General features: G+C 45.9%; 1 protein-coding gene across 1 annotated transcript in view; it reads right to left on the bottom strand.

Moving 5' to 3' along the window:
* The window catches only part of myo16 (myosin XVI), an 875,686-nt gene that overhangs the window by 70,352 nt on the left and 778,739 nt on the right, over positions 1–26,595 (bottom strand). The window contains exons 29-31 of the mRNA XM_072476270.1: positions 6,056–6,152; positions 5,465–5,711; positions 4,395–4,702 (exon numbers count right to left, since the gene is read on the bottom strand). Coding sequence (XP_072332371.1) covers positions 4,395–4,702; positions 5,465–5,711; positions 6,056–6,152 — 652 coding nt within the window. The remainder of the gene's footprint in view (positions 1–4,394; positions 4,703–5,464; positions 5,712–6,055; positions 6,153–26,595) is intronic.

The raw sequence follows: 26,595 nt of genomic DNA on the forward strand, positions 1-26,595 counted from the left end.
CATCAGGCCCTGGGGACTTATCTACCTTAATATTTTTTAAGACACCCAACACCTCGTCTTTTTGGATCACAATGTGACCCAGGCTATCTACACCCCCTTCTCCAGACTCAACATCTACCAATTCCTTCTCTTTGGTGAATACTGATGCAAAGTATTCATTTAGTACCTCGCCCATTTCCTCTGGCTCCACACATAGATTCCCTTGCCTATCCTTCAGTGGGCCAACCCTTTCCCTGGCTACCCTCTTGCTTTTTATGTACGTGTAAAAAGCCTTGGGATTTTCCTTAACCCTATTTGCCAATGACTTTTCGTGACCCCTTCTAGCCCTCCTGACTCCTTGCTTAAGTTCCTTCCTACTTTCCTTATATGCCACACAGGCTTCGTCTGTTCCCAGCCTTTTAGCCCTGACAAATGCCTCCTTTTTCTTTTTGACGAGGCCTACAATATCTCTCGTCATCCAAGGTTCCCGAAAATTGCCATATTTATCTTTCTTCCTCACAGGAACATGCCTGTCCTGTATTCCTTTCAACTGACACTTGAAGAATTTATCCTGATCATCATTCAGTGAAAAACTGTTTTGTCCCTTTCTAGTTGTATTTACTGAATTAATTTGTTACCATTTCCTCTCATTCTCTGCAAGCAATTTCTAATTCCTGAAGCCTAACTGCTTAATGAATTAATTACTTTGTGATCTCCGCATCTCACTTTATTTAATTAAACGTACCTGAATCTTCGTAAAGACCACTTTTAATTCAGAAAGCTTGCCTGCTGATTTAAATAATTAATAAAGAAAATAAGGAGACAGAAAGAGGTCTTACAACACCAAGTTGAAGTCCAACAGGTTTATTTGGAATCACTGAGTGATGAAGGAGCTGCGCTCCGAAAGCTAGTGATTCCAAATAAACCTGTTGGACTTTAACCTGGTGTTGTAAGACATCTTACTGTGCCCACCCCAGTCCAACACTTGCTTCTCCACATCATGTTCTCACAGAATAATGGGAAGACTTCCAAATGATGTTCCTCATCGATATGGGCAATGTGCAACAAATTCCTGAGGTAAAGAGACATATGTATTGTCAGAGTTGATTAGAGGTAAGAAAATGATCCAGAAAATTAGGCTGGGAGAATTTCTACAGGGTCCTCGGGATATCTTAGCGAGCATAATATCAGTGGAAACATTGCAGAAGCAAATTTCTTTAACCGCTTGCACTGTTTCTCCAGAAATTCATCTGATTTTTCACTGAGGTTACAGCACAAATTAAGTCAATGTCCACTGAAAGTTCAGGTTGAGGTGAATTCCTAGGCTAATCAATGTTAAAGGTGGATTGAATGATGAGTTAGGTGTTGCCTTTCAGTTCAGCGAAAGACAAGGCATTGGATTTTCAGTGCTCCTGGTGGCAATATTCACGCACCAGGAGCTCATATCAAGGGTTCAGACATAACCCCTTGTGATATTTACCATTAAATTACAGGGATAAACTTGAATTCATGTGTGAAAATCCTGAAAAGCAAACTTTGGGCACTGTCAAACCTGAAATTAATATTTATCCTTATATGTCATGAGGCAGAAGCAAAAAGAACAATGGTCAGATTTTCCCCCTCTTGCACTTGACTTTCTAATGTTCAAGTTTGAAGAATAACAGATACAGCAAAAGAAATCAGTGAAGTAAAAGAAAAACTTTACGGGCGGGATTCTGCGGGGCGGGCAACTCCGGCGCGAAGGAGTAGCGTGAACCATTCCGGCGTCGGGCCGCCCCAGAGGTACGGAATCCTCCGGCGGGGAAGGGGCTTGGCGCCACGCCAACCGGCGCCGAAGGGCCTCCGCCGGCCGGCACGAGTTGGCACATGCGCGGGAGCGCCAGCATGTGCTGGCGTCATCCCAGCGCATGCGCAGGGGGGGGTTGATCTTCGCATTGGCCATCGTGGAGGACCACAGCGGCCGACGCGGAAGAATAGAGTGCCCCCACGGCACAGGCCCGCCCGCGGATCGATGGGCCCCGATCGCGGGCCAGGCCACTGTGGGAGCACCTCCCAGGGCCAGATCCTCCAGCGCCTCCCCGAGGACCCCGGAGGCCGCCCGCGCAGCCAGGTCCCGCCGGTAAATACCTGGTGTAATATACACCAGTGGGACTGGCCGAAAACGGGCGGCCACTCGGCCCATAGCGCCCCGTCAAATCCCCGGCGCCGGAGAATTCGGCAGCCGGCGGGGGCGGGGTTCACGCCGCTCCCCCCCGGCGATTCTCCGACCCGGTGGGGGGTAGGAGAATCCCGCCCTATATCTTTCATGATCCCGAGATATCCCAAAGTGCTGTTTTTCAATATTCACTTTGTGAATTGTTTTGTTGTTGGAATAAAATGCATCAAATATCCAATCTTATGCCCCACATGAGAAGCTCTACTGTAGAAAAAGCAAAGAATATTTTTTGCCGAATTGCTATCAAATTCAAGGGAGTTTAACCAAGCACAAAGGACACCAGAGGAAACCAAATGTTTGTGCATCTTCTTTGAGTCAGAAGTTGCAGAAGAAAGTACACGAGTTTAAGAGAGAGTTAAAATAACATGGAATAATCGCAAATTACTGCGGATGCTGGATTCTGAAACAAAAGAGAAAATGCTGGAAAATCTAAGCAGGTCTGGCAGCATCTGTAGGGAGAGAAAAGAGCTAACATTTTGAGTCCGATGACTCTTTGTCAAAGCTTTGACAAAGAGTCATCGGACTCGAAACGTTAGCTCTTTTCTCTCCCTACAAATGCTGCCAGATGTGCTGAGATTTTCCAGCATTTTCTCTTTCGTAAAATAACATGGAAGCTGGGTCTCAACAAAAATAGGTAAGTAATACGGGTGCTTGCTGCATTCAAACTGGTTGCAATTGTAACACTGATCTCACTTCAAAAGTTCTCCAGTGGCTGTAAAGCACGTTGGGATATCCTAAAGTCAGGAAAAGTGTTATATAATTGTAACTTTCATTTTTTCTTTTTAAACGGTGTTGATGATGTTGAGAGAGGCACATACTCTTGAGGATTAAAATATTACTTTGAACTCACTCTTAGTTAGATATTTAATCATTTACCTGCATTTACTTGCATTTAAGAGAAAATTGGGTTGAATTCTTTGAAATCAAAATTAATTTCTACATACAAGTGAAAATTAATTAGAATGTATATAATACATGAAATATGTCCAAAGATGTGCAGATTAGCTGGATTGGCCATGCCAAATTGCACTTAGTGTCCAAAATGCTTAGGTGGGTTTACTGGGTTACGGGGATAGCGTGGAGGTGTGGGCTTAGGTAGGGTGCTCTTTCCAAGGACCGGTGCAGACTCAATAGGCCAAATGGCCTCCTTCAGCACTGTAAATTCTATGATTTCATGATTCTATGATTTGTATTCCGCTCTGGCACATCCCATTGGATATTTTAATATTCACTATGTGAATTATGTTGCTGTTGGATTGAAAAGCATTAATTATCTAATCTTTTGCAGTAAGTGGGAATGTGTACACAAATGGAGCAGAGGTTGGAAACACAGCTCCAGCACTGTAACACTATCATTCTGACCAATGGGCCTTTGTGTGTGGCTTCTTCCTTCACCAATGAAATGGGCAAATTTGCCTTTTGGGGTTAATAATGGATACATAGCAGTGATCTTACAATGTGGTTGTCAAGAGGTAAGAAGGTTCAGATTTCAGAAAAAGCAACCGCAAAATTCAAGTGATGTAGAAACGTAGAAATAATTGCAGCAAATAAATTATAGAAGTTCAATCATTAGTATCTATGTACACACGTATCTACAAAAATTGACAGGCAGCAAAAGACCCTGTGGTCCATCCAACCTATTTCACAGAACTGCGATAGTGTGGACACATATATATATATATACTAGAATGCACTGCCTGAAAGTGTGGTGGAGCAGATTCAGTAGTAATTGCATATATACTTGAAGGGAAAAATCTGCAGGGTTATGAGACAAAGAGTAGGGAAGTAGGACTATTGGATAGCTCTCAAAGTGTTCGCATAGGCACAATGGGCTGAATGGCCTCCTTCTGTGCTCAATTACGCTAGTGATGACTGACTGGACGTACTATTCACTATATTTCTAAGATGATTTGATGTTCCTAAAATACTGCTTATGTTTTGTGACATCACATTGGTAGCATTATCACTTTATTTTGCAGCTGGTTACTAAGATTCACTGTTTTCAGGAAATATCATTCAAGTCTCAGTTACAGGGGAAAAAAGGCAATATCCTGAGAAGATACATATATTATAGTCTGGCAGTTAAATCACCCATGACGCTACTAAATGTCACATAAATGGACAGATTAATCATGAAGAAGATTTGTCCATTTTAGTCTAATTTTACACTATTCTCAACGTGAACAATCATTCTTCAAACCTTCATTCGCTGCTTCTTTAGAAGCCGCCGATATACATGCAGTCACAACCTCATATGAAGCACTCAGTCGCGTATTGGGGTCCCGCTTTGGTTTAGGAGGAGGTTGTTTCCGTGGTGACTGCAGGCCATTGCTATCATCCATACTGAATACTGAGTGAAGAGAGGGTGATCTGATGGATGATCCAATCACAGAATGTGCCAACCCATCGACAAAGGTAGGTGCCGGCACCGAACCCGAGTGAAAATGCTTCACTGTTCGGCAGCCCAAAAGACTGTCTTCATTGACCTTTCCACTCCCGTTGCCAGATCTGAAATTAAAATGACGTCCAGATGCTGAATTAGAACAATGAACCTGTTCATGCAAACGTAATGCCAGCTTTTCACACAAGCAAGCAACCAACACCCCCACTGTGAAGTGAGGGTGGAAGCACTACTCCTGTCAAACACAGAAAGCTGGCTGTCTTCTCCTGTTCATTTCTGCACTGTGCAAATTAAAACATCACACCTCTAATATTGTATATAAAACTTTAGATTATGATTCAAAATGAAACACACAGTTTTGAATGATTTATTATCCTGTGTTGTAATGGGAGCTGAGGTTCCCCCAATGTCATCTATTTTACTGTTCGCAATTAGGAAAATAGACGACAGCAAGCAGTCCCGCCAATACCTCGGCTGCTGCAGACGCTGCAAGCTTGCATGAAACAGTCGAGTGGGATGACACAAAATAGTTAACTCTTTCATTGGAGCAAACCATTATTGAAAGCAACCTGGTTTTCCAAGTACCAGGGTGTTAAATAGAACCTGGTCATTGGGTTTGTGTGCAATGCATCAATTGTCACAACTGTAATATTTACTTGAATTTGATTAATTGAACCACTAAGCACAGAAACTTTCAGCACACTGGGGTGGCTCAATTTTACTGCAGTATTTAATTAGTATCTTGCAAACTAATTATTTGGCTCATTAAAATCATTTTAACTTCCGTTATGTGTTCTAAAAACCTTGGCTTATTGCAAATCCAGCAATCATTCCTCACAATGAACGAAGTGTCGAAAGCCCATGCTTACCGTTTTGTGGCCTGCTCGTCTCTCTGTCGTGCCTCTAACTTTTCTCTCAGGTAGACTGCATTAAGTTCATTCCGAATCCTGTCATTTTCCCGTGCAATGTCAGACGCATTTTGAATGACTAAGGAATCATACACTTTCAGTCCCATATCTTCCGCAGACTGCAAAAAGCTTTCAATGGAGTTGACCTCTTGCTGTTTGATGTTCATCCTTTGCAGCAGCCGCTGGCGGGTGAGAAATTCTCTGACAACTACAGTTATGGAAAAGAATTATGGATCCGCAGTTCACACAATAAAATGTACGAGTCAATAATGCAGAAGGAAGCACAATGCTACCAACTGCCGAACAGATTACAAAAATTATAAGCAATTAATAGCCCTGAGAAATTCACTAACGTTTCAGCTTCTTGCACAGGCTTTAGCCTGTTCATTAATTTCTGAACTGTTATGATTAAACTAATTTGATCAAATACATGTAAAACATATATAGAATAAAAGCACTGTATTTGGTTGTGAAAATTTTAAATTGCAATATTCTGTTGACAGAGAAAATGAAAGATGATAAATTGAACAATGTATTTTAATGTTTTATTACCTTTCTGACAGATGATAATTTTCTTCTGCAAATTAAGACATTGCTCATTGAGATGATCTGTTTGCCAGTGCTTCAGAAACACTTCACTCTGGCTCATCTGAATAAAAATAATGGACATTTTAAAAGTCAGAAACTTCTGATTGTATGATAGTAATTCATAATGCAATCCACTGTGCCATGCGATGTGTTCAAAGGGACTGGAGCTACAAAGTGGCCAAATCAAAGTTTAGCTTTAATTAGTCAGTTCATTAATTAGTTCGATAATTTATGTTGCTTTAGCTATAGCCAGATTAAAAACTCTTGGAGCTCGAGGCATCAAAGACATTCGGAGTCATTCCGCAAAACTGCTTAGAACTTTCCATTCAGAGCTTTAAGGAAAGATGTTGCCCAGTCTCAAGGTAAGAGTCTTAAAGGTGCAACTTTGTTGATTCAGAATTGGCGTTTTCTATTTGGCATTAACCCTGTCACAGTCTGTAATCTGAATACCTACATTCTCGCCTTAACCTGTTTTCAGCCAGAACACTTTGGAGTAACATATTTCAATTAAAGTCATATAATAAGAAATAATGTCCCACAAAACACCAACTAAGTTATAATTCACAAGAAACATTACTTACCTGCAGATCACATGAAAGGGAGGATGATGGGGAGGAACAAAAATAATAAATCTGGTTCACTGCAGACTAGTATCAGCTTTCCCGAAACTGGGGTGGGCAGGTAACGTGTCAAAAACCATTGCCCCTTGCCTGAGAAATATTCATAACCAGAAGAAGAGCACACATCATGGGACATGCAACTGAGAAACTGTGACTCCACATTTTCATGCAGATACCTGTTTATGCACACATTGTACTTGCCTGGTCGATAAGACTCAGTGACTAAAAATCCTCTTGGATTGCGTCGTCATCCAGTTTTCATGGAACTGACCCCTGACTTTAGCAGGTCCTAATGCAAGGATATTAATGGGTGGAGCAATGGGCATGGCAGGTGGGATTTTGGACAGAACACCAAGATGTCCAGCTTCCTGCAGGCAATGGGTGGAGTTTACACTCTACAGCGTGCATCTTTTGTCCTTAACTGACAGGTCTGGTTTCCCGTCAGGCTGGGAGGACTCTGGAGCAGATCTCAGGATCATATAGGTCTGATCTGCAATCCTGGGGTGGGGTGGAGGACCCAATCTCAAGGGCCTCAATGCTGGGGGATCTGATCCTGGAGGAGGAATGATCCTGGATCAGGAGTGGAGCTGTCCTTCGCCAGGGGAGTTTGACATCCATTCTGGGGAGATCTGATTCAGACTGAGATGGTGTTGCGCATGCCAATCACCGAGCCCTGTACGATCCTGGAGAAGATCAGATCTCATGGTCTGGTGTCTCTGTATGGAGATGTGTGGGCTGGGGTTGGTCTGATGTGGCAGGTAGAGTGAGGGCACACATGGAGCCATAAATAAGAATGTCTGCTCCCTCTGGGTCACAGGCGTGCTTTAAAGACATTTATCTCCTCCCCTTAGCGCTTGGCTTTCTTGCCAGGCTACAGTTTTATTATAAAACACATAAAATTTGGCTGTGAGCCTCTCTAAAATGTTTGCATTTTTAATGAACTGGCTATCTGCTCCTTGTCTCATTTCTGCTAAACCTAGAAGAGGGCGGGTTGGGGTTGAGTCAGAGAATTTTTAAATTTTACCCTCTGACTTATCCCAATCACCCATTTTTGGATGATAGATCTCTCTGGAATATTACAGTGATTTAACGTTTATTTTTAAAGTTTGCATTTGGCACGACAGTGACAGATCACATTCAAGATTTTGATTTAACCTTGAATAAAGTTTAGTGGAAAATTAAATGCCGAATGCCTTTTGTGGTTAAATGTTTTCAGGCTGATTCTCCACTCCCGGCGCCAAAGTGTTTACCAACACCTCACTGAGCCAGCCTGATAGATTTTCATTTGGGTGGCCTTTGCATGTAGACACAGCAAGTTCTTGGCCTGGACTGAGTCTGCTATTCAGAGCTTTTTGTGAAGGATATCGGGACTTGAGGGTGAGGAATGAAGTACAGCTGCAGCTTTTCCAGGTTGGCCTCCAGTTTAATGGGGTTGCTTCATTGTTGGTGGGCACAAACTGAATACATTTTATGAAAGATGTATTAGTTCAGTGGATGCGAGTATCACTGGCCAGGACAGCATTTATTTCTCATCCCTGTTTTTCCTTGAGAAGGTGGTGGTGAGCCGCATTCCTGAACCACTGCAGTCCATGTGTTACAGCTTCCCTTACTGTACTGTTAGGAGGGAGTTCCAGGATTTTGACTGAGTGACAGTAAAGGAAGAGTGGTATAGTTCCAAGTCAAGATGGTATGTGGCTTGGCAGGGAGCTTCCAGATGGTTGTGTCCCCATGCACCAGCTGCCTTTGGCCTTCTAGGTGGTAGAGGTCGTGGGCGGGATTCTCCGTCCCGTCAGACCCGTTTTCTGGTGCTGCCCTCACAGACAGCAGGACCCTCCGTCCCAGCAGCCGGCTAATGGGGCTTCCCATTATGGCCACCCTCACACCGTCGGGAGATCCGCGAGAATAAGTGCGCTATCGGCGAAGCGGAGGATCCCGCCGATGGAGAATCCCACCCCGTGTGTTTAGAAGGTGCAGTGGAAGGACCCTTGGTGAGCTCCTGCAGTGCATCTCGTATATGGCATAGACTGCTACCACTGTGCATTGAAGGTAGAGGGAGTAAATGTTGAAGGTGCTGGATGGGGTGACAATCTAGCAAGCCATTTTGTCCTGGTTGGTCTCAGGTTTCTTCAGTGTTGTTGGAGTGGCGCTCAGCTTTGCACGGGTAGAACATTCCATCAGATTCCTGACTTGTGCTTTGTAGATGGTGGACAGGTTTTGTTGGTCAGAAAATGAGTTACTCGCTCCAGAATTCCCAGCCTCTGAGCTCCTCTTGTAGCCACAGCATTTATATAGCTGGTCAAATTCAGCTTCTGGTCAATGATAACCCTCAGATGTTGATAGCGGGGGATTCAGTGGATCCATTGAATGTCAAGGGGAGATGGTTAGATTCTCTCTTGTTGGAGATGGTCATTGCCGGGCATTTTTGTAGCACAAATTCCATTTATCAGCCCAAGCCTGAATCTTATCCAGGTCTTCCTACATATGTACATGGGCTGCTTCAGTATCTGAAGAGTCGCAGATGGTGCTGAACATTGTGCAACCATTAGAAAATATCCCCACTTCTGACCTTATGGAGGAGTGAAGGTTATTGATGAAGCAGTTGAAGAAGCATTCTACTCTGAGGAACTCTTATAGCAATGTCCTGATACTGAGGTTATTGACCTCCAACGACAACAAACATTTTTTTCTGTGCTAGGTATGACTCCAATCAGTGGAGAGTTTCCCCCCTGATTCCCATTGACTCCAGTTTTGCTAGGACTCCTTCATTTGACACTCTGTCAAATGAATCCATGATGTCAAGAGCAGCCACTCTGACCTGAACTCTGTGGTTCAGATCTTTCGAATTAAGTCTGTAATGAAGACAGGAGCTGAATGGTCTTGGCGGAACTCAAACTGAACATAAGTGATCAGGTTATTGCTGAGCAAATCCTGTTTGATGGCACTGTTAATGACCCCTTCCATCACTTTGCTGCTGATTGACAATAGACTCTTGGGACAGTAATTGCTTGGGTTGAATTTTTCCTTTGTTGTGTAGAGAATATACGCAAGCAATTTTCCACATTTCTGGGTAGATGCAAGTGCTGTAGCTGTACTGGAATAGTCTGACTAGGTCCCGGAGCGTGGTACATTGGCGAGACCATGCAGACGCTGAGACAACGGATGAACGGACATCGCGTGACAATCGCCAGGCAGGAATGTTCCCTTCCAGTTGGGGAACACTTCAGCAGTCAAAGGCATTCAGCCTCTGATCTTCGGGTAAGCGTTCTCCAAGGCGGCCTTCAGGACGTGCGACAATGCAGGATCGCTGAGCAGAAACTTCTAGCCACGTTCCGCATGCATGAGTACAGCCTCAACCGGGACCTTTCATAGAATAGAATTTACAGTGCAGAAGGAGGCCATTCGGCCCATCGAGTCTGCACCGGCTCTTGGAAAGAGCACCCTACCCAAGCCCACACCACCCTATCCCCATAACCCAGTAACCCCACTCAACCAACACTAAGGGCAATTTTGGACATTAAGGGCAATTTAGCATGGCCAATCCACCTAACCTGCACATCTTTGGACTGTGGGAGGAAACCGGAGCACCCGGAGGAAACCCACGCACACACGGGGAGAACATGCAGACTCCGCACAGACAGTGACCCAGCCGGGAATCGAGCCTGGGACCCTGGAGCTGTGAAGCAATTGCGCTAACCGCTATGCTACCGTGCTGCCCTTGGATTCATGTCGCATGACATTCACCCCCAACATCTGGCCTGGGCTTGCAAAATCCTACCAACTGTCCTGGCTTGAGACAATTCACGCCTCTTTAACCTGTGATTATCCCTCTCTCCAGTTGCTCAGTCTGGACCTGGAATGACTTAATTACCTGCAAAGACTTGCATTCAAAGTATCGGCTTGCATCATTGACTTTGTCTACATATATGTTTCTGGAACCCACCTCTTCATTCAGCTGAGGAAGGAGCTGTGCTCCGAAATCTAGTGATTCGAAACAAACCTGTTGGACTTTAACCTGGTGTTATAAGACTTCTTATGTGCTCACCCCAGTCCAACGCCGGCATCTCCACATCATAGCCTGACTAGGGGCATAGCTAGTTCTGGAGCACAAGTCTTCAGTACTATTGTGTCATGGGCTGTGGCCTTTGAAGTATCCAGTCCGTTCAGCTGCTTCTTGATATCACATGTAGTGAATCAAATTGACTGTGATGCTGAGGAGGCCGAGATGGATCATCCTTCTGGCTGAAGGTTGTTGTAAATGCTTCAGCCTCGTCTTTTGCACTGATGTGCTGGGCTCACCCATTATTGAGCATGGGGATATTTGTGGATCCTCGACCACCTGTTAGTTGTGTAATTGTCCACCATCAGTAATGTAGACCGGGTGGTCATGTGGACGCTGGGATGATGTGGGTACTTAGGGTGCAGATGTCGGGCACGAAAGTTCTCCTTGAAGTATGGGCCGACACACATTGTAAGAGTTCCTCGGAGCTAATGCTAAACCTTTATTGCTCAAAGTCCTTGGTCAGCAGTCATCACAACCCAGTACTTGCACATGGTGTCAGGAGTTGGCAGAATGGCACCGTGACTTTGCTGCATTGACCTGCTTGTGTTTGACGGAAACATCGCGGAAAAGTGGGCAGAATTTGCAAATACTGGCTCACCTACTATGGTGTCGCTCTAGCGGACAAACCAAGGAGGCACAGGTGTACACTTTATTGAACTTAGCGAGGCCATCGGGATATTTGAATCATTTGCTTTTCAGTTGGAGGAAGAGGAGGACCCCGAGATATTGCTAAAAAATGTTTGAGCATATATACATGCCAGTTAAGAACATCATATTGGATAGACAGGTGATTATTACCACCAACCACAAATTTGATGGAATGATTCAGTCCTACACCATAACATTAAAATCCTAGCACCTTCACCGATGAGCTGGTGAGAGATTGTATTGTGTGTTTGGTCCATAGCGAGAAATATTGCAATCAGCCATCAGAATCTGTATGCTCAATGAGCTGTCGGAAAAAAGCAGTAAAGAGTTAAAGCAGGAACAGGGTATGCCCTGCCCCAGCTGTGGCAGCCATCACTCACAGAACACAACTGTATGTTTGGTGATTGGTAAACGCTGGAACAAATGTGGCAAAAGGAACCATTTTGCAAAATGCTGCAAATCTAAACCACATCTGCCTGCTTATGTCACCAGCCACATTGCAGTGGGCACTCTGCAGCATGAACAGGGCAAACAAACTGGAGCTTCATCAGAGCAATCAGACCACCGAGCCTCCAACAACAGTCCACCGTGACAGTGTTGACACCTCACAGAGAAGGATAAGATTTGCATCTCCTTGAACACTGCCTGCAGCAAAGCAAAACTAAAAGTAAAAACTGACACCGGAGCAAAGTACAACATTTTGCCCAGGCAGTTGCTGTGGGGAATCGACCCATATGCTGCACCCGATCCTAACGCCTAGGTTGACCTCTTGGCATATGGTAGACAAACCATCTGCACACAGTGCATCTTTCAGTTTCATATCATTGACCAAAACATAAAGCTGCTGCTGGGTCTTTGGGGCAGCATCACATTGGGGCTAATCCATCTTGGTCCAGGTGTACACACTCTTAGTACCAGGCCCCAGAAGTGATAGAATATAAAGACCTGCAACGTCATTGGGAAATTACCTGCAATACACCACATGAGACAAGATGACTCGGTACCACCAAGGGTCAGTTATGAGGCAAAAGGTAGATGAGGAGTCTTTGAAATTTACAACATTCATGTCTCTAGTAGGCAAATATTATTTTCTTTGTATGCCCGGTGTTGCCTCCTTTGGCATCGAGCTCTAGCAACTGTTTGTCAGGACAACCCTGTGAAATCATTGTTAATGATGTCATGGTTTGGGGCTGTACAATGCAAGAACATGATGCACATCTTCATCTCATCCTCCACAGCCTCAGGATCATACAGCTGAAGGTTAACCCTGCAAAATGCAGATTCAGGGTCAACCAGGTTCCCTACTCACAGTTGATGGTATGAAGCCAGAGCCAAACAAGACAATGACTGTGCGACATATGGCCATCCCCCCGGACAAGTAGGCTTTGCAGTGTTTCCTTGGTATGACAAATTATCTTTCCTCTTCAAGTTCATTCTTTGCCACAGTGAGGTCAGTTAATCCCTTTGCCAGCTCCTCCACCAAGATGCCAAATAATGTTGGCAGGAGCATCATACGGCTGCATTCCACAAACTCGAGGAGACACTGTCGGCCCCGCCGGTGCTACAATGCTTCAACATTGGAGGAGCTGTACTCCTATCAGCAGATGCCTCCCAGCACAGACCTGGCACAGTCTGCATCTGGACCTAGAAGACCAGTGGCATTTTCATCAAGATCCTGGCACTGAGACTCGTTATGCCCAGATTAAGAAGGAACCCCTCGCCCTGGTTTTCGCCTGTCAGAAATTCCACGGCTTCATATATGGTCATCCCGTAAGTGTTGAAAACAGATCATCAGCCACTCATAACTATTCTTAAAAAGCCTAGTCAAACTACATCTGTATAACTGCAGCGCATGATGCTGAAGCCGCAATGCTACAGCCCCTGTGGTCTACAAATGCTGTCACGAGCTGTACTTAGCTGATGCTTTCCTGTCCACTACTGACCAGGCATCATGAGAAGTACGTCGACATCATGACTATAAAGGGACTTTTCTCTCACCTTATCTAGGAACTCAAGGATGTCCCACAGTTGGATCTCGCACACAGACAGCTTTTCAATGTCATTGTGAAAGGCTGGCCCGAATCCTCAAGAGAGCTTCCCCACGGGCTCCACACATTCTTCTCCATGGATATGGCAAGATTTCAGATCTTAGATAGAATCATAGAATACTGTGCAGAAGGAGGCCATTCGGCCCATCGAGTCTTCACCGACCCTCTAAAAGAGCACCCCACCTTGGCCCACTCCCCCGTCCTATCCCTGTAACCCCATAACCCCACCTAACTAAGTGAAAATTTAGAATGGCCAATCCACCTTATCTGCATATCTTTGGACTGTGGGAGGAAACTGGAGCATCCGAGGAAATCCACACAGACAAAGGAGACTGCACATACTCCACACAGACAGTCACCCGAGATTGGAATTGAACCCGGGTCCCTGGCACTGAGGCAGCAGTGCTAACCACTGTGCCACCGTGATCTGTTGGCCATGGGATTGCTTAGCTCTGTTTATCGCCTGCTGCTTCTACTGTTTGGCATGCAAGTAGTCTTCTGTTGTCGCTTCACCATATTGGCACCTAAACTTTAGCTATGCCTGGTGCTCTCCTGACATGCCCTGTTCATTGAACCAGGATTAGTCACCAGCTTGATGGTAATGTTCGAGTAGGCGATATGCCAAGCCATGAGGTTGGTTACAGATTGTGGTTGAGTACAGTTCTCTCCTGCTAATGGCCCACTATGACTCACGGATGCCCAATTTTGAGTCGCTAGATTTGCAAGGCACTTCTAGTTTAAGATGCTAGTTTGGTGATATTTCTGTCAGAAGTGGTGGCACAGTGGTTAGTACAGCTGCCTCACATTGCCAGGGACCTGGGTTCGATTTCGACCTCGTGTGACTGTGTGGAGTTTGCACGTGCTCTCCATGTCTGCGTGGGTTTCCTCCGGGTGCTCCGATTTCCTCCCACAGTCCAAAGATGTGCAGGTTAGGTGGATTGACCATGCTAAATTGCTCCTTAGTGTCCAAAGGTTAGGTGGGGTTACAGGGATAGGGTGGGGAGTGGGGCTAGGTAGAGTGCTCTTTCGAAGGGTCGGTGAACACACAATGGGCCGAATGGCCTCCTTCTGCACTGTAGGGATTCTATGAAGTGTACCAGGAGTGCAGAAGGAGTCCATTCAGCTCATCAAGTCTGCACTAACTCTCCAAAAGAACACTTTATCTAGGCCCACTCTCCCGCCCTATCCCCGTAACCCTGCACTTTGATCATGGTCAACCCCACTAACCTACACATCTTTGTACACTAAGGGACTATTTAGAATGGCCAATCCACCTAAACCGCACATTTTTAGACTGTGCGGCGAAACAGGAGCGGCCAGAGAAACTCACACAGACAAGGGGAGAATGTGCAATCTCCACACAGACACCCAAGGCTGGAATTGAATCTGGGTCTCTGCCGCTGCGAGGCAGCAGTTCTAACCATTGTGCCAGCCAGTGTAGGTTGTTTTGTTTGTGACCACAGGTCACACTGGAAAAATACACTCAACACTTGGCAGGAATTGATGGACAAAGTAAAAGCTTAATCAAATGCCAAACAGATGAGTTACCCTGGTGTCCTGGCCAATATTTACTCCTGAATCAACATCACAATAGAACAGATTATCTGGACAATATCACGTTGCTGTTTTGAAATTTTGGCTGTCATGTTTCTTCGATAACAACAAGCTGTAAAGTGCTTTGAGAAATCCAGCGGTTGTGAAAAATGAAATATAAATCCAAATCTTTCTTTCTTGTTGAATGTAGTATAATGTCCCAAAGCACTTCACAGGAGCTTTATCAAATACAACTTGACACAGAGCCACGAAAGGACATGTTAGGACAGATCTAAAATGTGGATTAAATAACTAGGGTGGGATTCTCTTGACAGCATTTGGGCGATTCTCCGCCTCCACGTATTTCCGACGGCTTGGTTCACTTGTGCTTTGAAAAATCGTGAGGGAGAGAGAGGGGTACGGAAAATGTCTCCATAGTTTCCTTACGGTTGTGCCACTGGCTGGGGGGGGTTCTATCTGGGCCAGGGATGGAGCGGGGGAGGGGATGTCAGCGGTTGGGCTGTGGGATTGGGGTGGACAGGCATGGAACGCCATTGCCGCGGCCTGCAAGGCAACTATGTAGCTGAGCATGCTGCTGACTGTCCACTGTGAACGTTGCGCCACGGGTCATATGGGACCCCCCCAGGACAACCCCTCTAGGTGCCCTCTGGCCCCAGCCAAACCACCAGCGGGATGGGCGCTCTCCCGAGAAACCAGTGCTATCTTTGTTGGTTGGGATGAGTGTGTGTGGGGAGTGAAGTGTGTATATGTTGCTGCAGCTTGTTAGCCTCCGGGATGTCAATCACAAATCTGACAAATCCCGCACCATTTTTCTTTGGAATCGATTGTGTTCCACGTGGCGTCGGTGCAAGCTCCTCACTTAGTCTCAGGAGAATTTCACTGCTAGTTTTTAAGAAGTATCTTAAAGTGAAGTAGAGAGACAAAGGGCAGCCTATTCCACCAGCAGTGGAAATACAACATTTGGAGTGACAGCAAAAGCCGTTTTTCAGCTGGCAGGGCAATAGTTTGGAATTTTCCCATCCTGACTTTCATGGCAGGTCGAGTCTCTCATTGGTCCATTTCAACAATCACGTTTGAAACCCTTTACACATCTCATGAATGCTCATTAAAAGTCCAGCTCACAGGGCAGCATGGTGGCGCAGTGGGTTAGCCCTGCTGCCTCACGGCGCCGAGGTCCCAGGTTCGATCCTGGCCCTGGGTCACTGTCTGTGTGGAATTTGCACATTCTCCCCGTGTTTGCGTGGGTTTCGCCCCCACAACCCAAAGATGTGCAGGGTAGGTGGATTGGCCACGCTAAATTGCCGCTTAATTGGAAAAAATGAATTGGGTACTCTCAATTTATTTTTTTTAAATTCCAGCTCACTGGAATCATGTCCACACTCCAAATCTAATTGCCTCTCCAGTGGGTAATTTGACCACTCTGATTCACAATGGATATAAGTGGCATGCACCTGGTGAACTGCACATCTCTCATGACTTTGAGGCCTGTATGCACAATGTTTGCCTACCATTCAGTTTTGCTCTTGTTTCCGCTCTGACACCATGCCAAGGCTGTTCAGGCAAGACCAGAGGGAAGGGATGGAAGATGGAAGGTATGCGCTTGACTGGGGGTGGGGGGGAATGACTGAATGTAGATAAGGGACGGGGTTGAAAGAGACACATAACTGGGGGTGTGGAGCGAGGGTCATGGTGAGGGGGTAGGTTACAGGAGCCTGGGAAGGTAGCGGTGGTCAGAGACACATGGTTGGCCCGGGGAGGGGGGGGGGGGGGGGGTAGAGGGATAGAGATGGTAGCAATGGTTAAAGTCTGAGCAGGTTATGTCTGACACATAGGTCTTAGTCCCATTCTATGGAGGGGTGGGCCTGTTCATCACGCGCACAGCATTTGTCAGTCCCACACATTTTGGCATTGATGTCTTGGTAGTGGGTGGCAAATAGCACAGTCACAGTCAGGGGAGGCATCTACAACCTGTAAATTGGGAACTGATAAGTAAGAGGCGGACATTTGATTGACTCATGGTGGGGTTCCTGGTAGGTCACTGTGCATAAGGCCTCAAGATGGAGAGGGGTGAGTTTGACAGAGGGCATGGGGACATGCATATAAAATGGTCCAGTCTGGAGGACAGGGATATCAACTAGAATAACGATGGGCTGCAGGATTAGAGGGGGTGCCAGGAGGGTGATCGGAGAAGGAAACTTGCACATGATAAACATTGAGGAGAATAGGAGGGAGTTGAATGGTGATACGGGGATGGTGCGGTGCTGCAAGCTGATCTTGTAATACAAGTGGAGCAACATAATTTTGACCGCTGATACAGTTGAAAAATAACTTTGGGAAACAATTGCGAGTAAGGGATCTGAGGGCTTGTGGAAGGAGTTGACTAATGCACTTTTGGGCCCAATGAAGGGGCACCCTAATAATTTCTGCTTCACTACATGGGCAGCAAGGCTCAGCTGAGACGCGTTAGGAAAACTTAAATGTCAATCAAGGATTTAACTCATGGTGCGCATTCTTCTGAGCATCCATTAGGGCTTGGGGCCAAATGTAGATTTGGTATGATTGACTATTTGTCCTGCTCAGAGGGACATGAAAAGGTCAGAAGGATCAAACTATTAAAGGGTCACAGCTACAGTACATATGCAACATTGTTTAGACAATCCGACACATTGCAGTTGGGAGGTTCAGGCACTATACAGCTAACAATTGCAGTCATTACAATAGCGCAAAGGCAGGCTCATAAGAACATAAGAACTAGGAGCAGGAGTAGGCCATCTGGCCCCGAGCCTGCTCCACCATTAAATGAGATCATGGCTGATCTTTTGTGGACTCAGCTCCACTTTCCGGCCCGAACACCATAACCCTTAATCGCTTTATTCTTCAAAAAACTATCTATCTTTATCTTAAAAACATTTGATGAAGGAGCCTCTACTGCTTCACTGTGCAAGGAATTCCATAGATTCACAACCCTTTGGGTGAAGAAGTTCCTCCTAAACTCAGTCCTAAATCTACTTCCCCTTATTTTGAGGCTATGCCCCCTAGTTCTGCTTTCACCCACCAGTGGAAACAACCTGCCTGCTTCTATCCTATCTATTCCCTTCATAATTTTATATGTTTCTATAAGATCCCCCCTCATCCTTCTAAATTCCAACGAGTACAGTCCCAGTCTACTCAACCTCTCCTCGTAATCCAACCCCTTCAGCTCTGGGATTAACCTAGTGAATCTCCTCTGCACGCCCTCCAGTGCCAGTACGTCCTTTCTCAAGTAAGGAGACCAAAACTGATTACAATACTCCAGGAGTGGCCTCACTAACACCTTATACAATTGCAGCAGAACCTCCCTAGTCTTAAACTCCATCCCTCTAGCAATGAAGGACAAAATTCCATTTGCCTTCTTAATCACCTGTTGCACCTGTAAACCAACTTTTTGCGACTCATGCACTAGCACACCCAGGTCTCTCTGCACAGCAGCATGTTTTAATATTTTATCATTTAAATAATAATCCCTTTTGTTGTTATTCCTACCAAAATGGATAACCTCACTTTTGTCAACATTGTATTGCACTAGCCCATTCACTTAGCCTATCCAAATCCCTCTGCAGACTTCCAGTATCCTCTGCACTTTTTGCTTTACCACTCATCTTAGTGTCATCTGCAAACTTGGACACATTGCCCTTGGTCCCCAACTCCAAATCATCTATGTAAATTGTGAACAGTTGTGGGCCCGACACTGATCCCTGAGGGACATCACTAGCTACTGATTGCCAACCAGAGAAACACCCATTAATCCCCACTCTTTGCTTTTTATTAATTAACCAATCCTCTATCCATGCTACTACTTTCCCCTTAATGCCAGGCATCTTTATCTTATGCAGCAATCTTGTGTGTGGCACCTTGTCAAAGGCTTTCTGGAAATCCAGATATACCACATCCATTGGCTCCCCGATATCTACCGCACTGGTAATGTCCTCAAGAAATTCCACTAAATTAGTTAGGCACGACCTGCTCTTTATGAACCCATGCTGCGTCTGCCCAATGGGACAATTTCCAGATGCCTCGCTATTTCTTCCTTGATGATAGATTCCAGCATCTTCCCTACTACCGAAGTTAAGCTCACTGGCCTATAATTACCCGCTTTCTGGATACCTCCTTTTTTAAACAGTGGTGTCGCGTTTGCTAATTTCCAATCCGCCGGGACCACCCCAGAGTCTAGTGAATTTTGGTAAATTATCACTAGTGCATTTGCAATTTCCCTAGCCATCTCTTTTAGCACTCTGGGATGCATTCCATCAGGGCCAGGAGACTTGTCTACCTTTAGCCCCATTAGCTTGCCCATCACTACCTCTCGGTGATAATAATCCTCTCAAGGTCCTCACCTGTCATAGCCTCATTTCCATCAGTCACTGGCATGTTATTTGTGTCTTCCACTCCCTCCTCAAAGGAGGGAGCCCTGACTGAACAAAGAACAAAGAAAAGTACAGCACAGGAACAGGCTCTTCGGCCCTCCAAGGCCGTGCCGACCATGCTGCCCGAGTAAACTACAATCTTCTACACTTCCTGGGTCCGTATCCCTCTGTTACCATCCTATTCATGTATTTGTCAAGATGCCCCTTAAATGTCCCTTTCGTCCCTGCTTCCACCACCTCCTCCGGTAGCGAGTTCCAGGCACCCACTACCCTCGGTGTAAAATACTTGCCTCGTGCATCTACTCTAAACCTTGCCCCTCGCACCTTAAACCTATGCCCCCTAGTAATTGACCCCTTTACCCTGGGGAAAAACCTCTGACTATCCACTCTGTCTAAGCCCCTCATAATTTTGTAGACCTCTATCAGGTCGCCCCTCAACTTCCGTCGTTCCAGTGAGAACAAACCGAGTTTATTCAACACTCCTCATAGCTAATGCCCTCCATACCATGCAACATTCTGGTAAATCTCTTCTGCACCCTCTCTAAAGCCTCCACATCCTTCTGGTAGTGTGGCACCCAGAATTGAACATTATACTCCAAGTGTGGCCTAACTAAGGTTCTATACAGCTGCAACATGACTTGCCAATTCTTATACTCAATGCCCCGGCCAATGAAGGCAAGCATGCCGTATGCCTTCTTGACTACCTTCTCCGCCTGTGTTGCCCGTTTCAGTGACCTGTGGACCTGTACACCTAGATCTCTCTGACTTTCAATACTCTTGAGGGTTCTACCATTCACTGTATGTTCCCTACCAAAATGCATTACCTCACATTTGTCCTGATTAAACTCCATCTGCCATCTCTCCGCACAAGTCTCGAAACAATCTAAATCCTGCTGTATCCTCTGACAGTCCTCATCGTTATCCGCAATTCCACCAACCTTTGTGTCGTCCGCAAACTTACTAATCATACCAGTTACATTTTCCTCCAAATGATTTATACATACTACAAACAGCAAAGGTATCAGCACTGATCCCTGTGGAACACCATTAGTCACAGCCCTCCAATTAGAAAAGCATCCTTCCATTGCTACTCTCTGCCTTCTATGACCTAGCCAGTTCTGTATCCACCTTGCCAGCTCACCCCTGATCCCGTTTGACTTCACCTTTTGTACTAGTCTACCAAAGGCCTTACTGAAGTCCATATAGACAACATCCACTGCCCTACCTGCATCAATCATCTTTGTGACCTCCTCGAAAAACTCTCCAAGTTAGTGAGACACGACCTCCCCTTCAGAAAACCATGCTGCCTCTCACTAATACTCCCATCTGCTTCCAAATGGGAGTAAATCCTGTCTCGAAGAATTCTCTCCAGTAATTTCCCAACCACTGACGTAAGGCTCACCGGCCTGTAGTTCCCTGGATTATCCTTGCTACCCTTCTGAAACAGAGGAACAACATTGGCTATTCTCCAGTCCTCTGGGGCATCACCTGAAGACAGTGAGGATCCAAAGATTTCTCAGCAATTTCCTCTCTAGCCTCTTTTAGTATTCTGGGGTAGATCCCATCAGGCCCTGGGGACTTATCTACCTTAATATTTTTCAAGACGCCCAACACCTCGTCTTTTTGGATCTCAATGTGACCCAGGCTATCTACACACCCTTCTCCAGACTCAACATCTACCAATTCCTTCTCTTTGGTGAATACTGGTGCAAAGTATTCATTTAGTACATCGCCCATTTCCTCTGGCTCCACACACAGATTCCCTTGCCTATCCTTCAGTGGGCCAACCCTTTCCCTGGCTACCCTCTTGCTTTTTATGTATGTGTAAAAATCCTTGGGATTTTCCTTAACCCTATTTGCCAATGACTTTTCGTGACCCCTTCTAGCCCTCCTGACTCCTTGCTTAAGTTCCTTCCTACTTTCCTTATATTCCACACAGGCCTCGTCTGTTCCCAGTCTTTTAGCCCTGACAAATGCCTCCTTTTTGTTTTTGACGAGGCCTACAATATCTCTCGTTATCCAAGGTTCCCGAAAATTGCCTTATTTATCCTTCTTCCTCACAGGAACATGCCGGTCCTGAATTCCTTTCAACTGACACTTGAAAGCCTCCCACATGTCAGATGTTGATTTACCCTCAAACATCCGCCCCAAATCTAGGTTCTTCAGTTCCCGGCTAATATTGTTCTAATTAGCCTTCCCCCAATTTAGCACATTCACCCTAAAACCACTCTTATCCTTGTCCACCAGCACTTTAAAACTTACTGAATTGTGGTCACTGTTCTCGAAATGCTCCCCAACTGAAACTTCTACCACCTGGCTGGGCTCATTCCCCAATACCGGGTCCAGTACAACCCCTTCCCTAGTTGGACTGTCTACATATTGTTTTAAGAAGCCCTCCTGAATGCTCCTTACAAATCTGCCCCTTCTAAGCACCTGGCACTAAGTGAGTCCCAGTCAATATTGGGGAAGTTGAAGTCTCCCATCACAACAACCCTGTTGTTTTTACTCTTTTCCAAAATCTGTCTACCTATCTGCTCCTCTATCTCCCGCTGGCTGTTGGGAGGCCTGTAGTAAACCCCCAACATTGTGACTGCACCCTTCCTATTCCTGATCTCTACCGATATAGCCTTACTGCCCTCTGAGGTGTCCTCCCGTAGTACAGCTGTGATATTCTCCCTAACCAGTAGCCACTCCTTTTACATCCCCCTCTATCCCGCCTGAAACACCGAAATCCTGGAACGTTTGTCTACCAATCCTGCCTTTCCCTCAACCAGGTCTCTGTAATGGCAACAACATCATAGTTCCAAGTACTAATCCATGCTCTAAGTTCATCTGCCGTACCCGTAATACTTCTTGCATTAAAACATATGCACTTCAGGCCACCAGACCCGCTGTGTTCAGCAACTTCACCCTGTCTGCTCTGCCTCAGAGCGATACTGGCCCTATTCCCTAGTTCTCCCTCAATGCTCTCACCTTCTAACCTATTGCTCCCGTGCCCACCCCCTGCCATACTTGTTTAAAACCTCCCGTGTGACACTAACAAACCTCGCGGCCAGGATATTTATGCCTCTCCAGTTTAGATGCAACGCGTCCTTCTGATATAGATCACACCTGCCCCGGACGAGCTCCCAGTGGTCCAGATAACGGAAACCCTCCCTCCTACACCAGCTGTTTAGCCACGTGTTTAGCTGCTCTATCTTCCTATTTCTAACCTCACTGGCACGTGGCACAGGGCGTAATCCCGAGATTACAACCCTAGAGGTCCTGCCTTTTAACTTTCTGCCTAGCTCCCTGAACTCCTGCTGCAGGACCTCATGCCCCTTCCTGCCTATGTCGTTAGTACCAATATGTACAATGACCTCTGCCTGTTTGCCCTGCCCCTTCAGGATGCCCTCTACCCGTTCGGAGACATCCTGGACCCTGGCACCAGGGAGGCAACATACCATCCTGGAGTCTCTTTCATGTCCACAGAAGCGCCTATCTGTGCCCCTGACTATAGAGTCCCCTATGGCTATTGCTCTTCTGTGCTTTGACCCTCCCTTCTGAACATCAGAGCTAGCCGTGGTGCCATTGCTCTGGCTGCTGCTGTTTTCCCCTGATAGGCTATCCCCCGACAGTATCCAAAGTGGTATACCTGTTCGAGAGGGGGACAACCACAGGGGATTCCTGCACTGACTGCCTGCCCTTTCTGGTGGTCACCCATGTCTCTGCCTGCACCTTGGGTGTGACCACATTTATATAACTGTTATCTATGACGCTTTCCGCCACCTGCATGCTCCTAAGTGCATCCAACTGCCGCTCCAACCAAACCATGCGGTATGTGAGGAGCTCCAGTTATAGAATCATAGAATCATAGAAGTTTACAGCATGGAAACAGGCCCTTCGGCCCAACCAGTCCATGCCGCCCAGTTTTTACCATTAAGCTAGTCCCAGTTGCCCGCACTTGGCCCATAACCCTCTATACCCATCTTACCCATGTAACTATCTAAATGCTTTTTAAAAGACACAATTGTACCCGCCTCTACTACTACCTCTGGCAGCACATTCCAGACACTCACTACCCTCTGAGTGAAGAAATTGCCCCTCTGGGCCCTTCTGAATCTCTCCCCTCTCACCTTAAACCTATGCCCTCTAGTTTTAGACTCCCCTACCTTTGGGAAAAGATGTTGACTATCTACCTTATCTATGCCCCTCATTATTTTATAGACCACTATAAGGTCACCCCTAAGCCTCCTACGGTCCAGGGAAAAAAGTCCCAGTCTATCCAGCCTCTCCTTATAACTCAAACCATCAAGTCCCGGTAACATCCTAGTAAATCTTTTCTGCACTCTTTCTAGTTTAATAATATCCTTTCTATAATAGGGTGACCAGAACTGCACACAGTATTCCAAGTGTGGCCGTACCAATGTCTTGTACAACTTCAACAAGACGTCCCAACTCCTGTATTCAATGTTCTGACCAATGAAACCAAGCATGCCGAATGCCTTCTTCACCACCCTGTCCACCTGCGATTCCACCTTCAAGGAGCTATGAACCTGTACTCCTAGATCTCTTTGTTCTATAACTCTCCCCAACGCCATACCATTAACTGAGTAGGTCCTGGCCTGATTCGATCTGCCAAAATGCATCACCTCACATTTATCTAAATTAAACTCCATCTGCCATTCGTTGGCCCACTGGCCTAATTGATCAAGATCCCGTTGCAATCCTGGATAACCTTCTTCACTATCCACTGTGCCACCAATCTTAGTGTCATCTGCAAACTTACTAACCATGCCTCCTAAATTCTCATCCAAATCCTTAATATAAATCACAAATAACAGTGGACGCAGCACCGATCCCTGAGGCACACCACTGGTCACAGGCCTCCAGTTTGAAAAACAACCCTCTACAACCACCCTCTGTCTTCTGTCGTCCAGCCAATTTTGAATCCAATTGGCAACCTCACCCTGGATCCTGTGAGCTTTAACCTTCTGCAACAACCTACCATGCGGTACCTTGTCAAAGGCTTTGCTAAAGTCCATGTAGACAACGTCTACTGCACTGCCCTCATCTACCTTCTTGGTAACCCCCTCAAAAAACTCAATCAAATTTGTGAGACATGATTTTCCACGCACAAAGCCATGCTGACTGCCCCGAATCAGTCCTTGCCTCTCTAAATGCTTGTAGATCCTGTCTCTCAGAATACCTTCTAGCAACTTACCTACTACAGACGTTAGGCTCACCAGTCTGTAGTTCCCAGGCTTTTCCCTGCTGCCCTTCTTAAACAAGGGCACAACATTCGCTACTCTCCAATCTTCAAGCACCTCACCTGTGGCTGCCGATGATTCAAATATCTCTGTTAGGGGACCCGCAATTTCCTCCCTAGCCTCCCACAACATCCTGGGATACATTTCATCAGGTCCCGGGGATTTATCTACCTTGATGCGCTTTAAGACTTCCAGCACCTCCTCCTCTGTAATATGCACACTTCTCAAGACATCACTATTTATTTCCCTTAGTTTCCTAACATCCATGCCTTTCTCCACCGTGAATACCGATGAGAAATATTCATTCAGGATCTCACCCAACTCTTGTGGCTCTGCATATGGATGTCCTTGTTGATCCTTAAGAGGCCCTACTCTGTCCCTAGTTACTCTTTTTCCCTTTATGTATCTGTAGAAGCTCTTTGGATTCTCCTTTGCATTATTTGCCAAAGCAATTTCATGTCCCCTTTTTGCCCTCCTGATTTCTCTTTTAACTCTATTTCGACAATCTCTATACTCTCCAAGGGATCCACTTGATCCCAGTTGTTTATGTACGTCATATGCCTCCTTCTTCTTTTTGACCAGAGTCTCAATATCTCGAGTCATCCAGGGTTCCCTACTTCTACCAGCCTTGCCCTTCACTCTAAAGGGAATGTGCTTACCCTGCAGCCTGGTTAACACATTTTTAAAAGCCTCCCATTTACCAGCCGTCCCTTTGCCTGCCAACAGTCTCCCCCAATCTACCTCTGAAAGTTCCTGTCTGATACCATCAAAATTGGCCTTGCCCCAATTAAGAATTTTAACTCTTGGGCCAGACCTATCATTCTCCATAGCTATCTTAAAACTAATGGAGTTATGGTCACTTGTCCCAAAGTGATCCCTCACTAACACTTCTGTCACTTGCCCTTCCTTATTTCCCAAGACGAGGTCAAGTTTTGACCCCTCCCTAGTCGGTCCATCCACATACTGAATGAGAAATTCCTCCTGAATACACTCAACAAATTTCCCTCCATCCAAGCCCCTAATGCTATGGCTGTCCCAGTCAATGTTGGGAAAGTTAAAGTCCCCTACTATTACCACCCTATTTTTCTTGCAGCTATCTGTAATCTCCTTACATATTTGCTCCTCAATTTCCCGCTGACTATTTGGGGGCCTGTAGTACAGTCCTATCAAGGTGATTTCTCCCTTCTTATTTTTCAGTTCCACCCATATAGACTCAGTGGGCGAACCCTCGGATATATCCCCTCTAAGTACTGCCGTGATGTTCTCCCTAATCAAAAACGCAACTCCCCCTCCTCTCTTACCTCCTGTTCTATCCTTTCTATAGCATCTGTACCTCGGAACATTGAGCTGCCAGTCCTGCCCCTCCCTTAGCCATGTTTCAGTCATAGCTATAATATCCCAGTCCCATGTGCCCATCCATGGCCTGAGTTCATCCGCTTTGCCCGTCAGGCCCCTTGCATTGAAATAAATGCAGTTTAATGTAGACTTTCCTTGCTCTCTGCCCTGCTTTCTCTGGTCATGCTTTACACACTCTCCCTTCCTGCCTTTTGTTTCCGTCCCCACTGACTTCCTACATCGGTTCCCATCCCCCTGCCACATTAGTTTAAACCCTCCCCAACTGCACTAGCAAACACCCCCCCGAGAACATTGGTTCCGGTCCCACTCAGATGCAGACCGTCCGATTTGTACAGGTCCCACCTCCCCCAGAACCGGTCCCAATGTCCCAGGAATTTGAAACCCTCCCTCTTGCACCATCTCTCAAGCCACGTATTCATCCTAGCTATCCTGTCATTCCTACTCTGACTATCACGTGGCACTGGTAGCAATCCTGAGATTACTACCTTTGAGGTCCTACTTTTTAGTTTAACTCCTAACTCCCTAAATTCAGCTTGTAGGACCTCATCCAGTTTTTTACCTATATC

Source organism: Scyliorhinus torazame, chromosome 15 (assembly GCF_047496885.1).
Source record: "Scyliorhinus torazame isolate Kashiwa2021f chromosome 15, sScyTor2.1, whole genome shotgun sequence".
NCBI classification, from domain to species: Eukaryota; Metazoa; Chordata; class Chondrichthyes; order Carcharhiniformes; family Scyliorhinidae; genus Scyliorhinus; species Scyliorhinus torazame.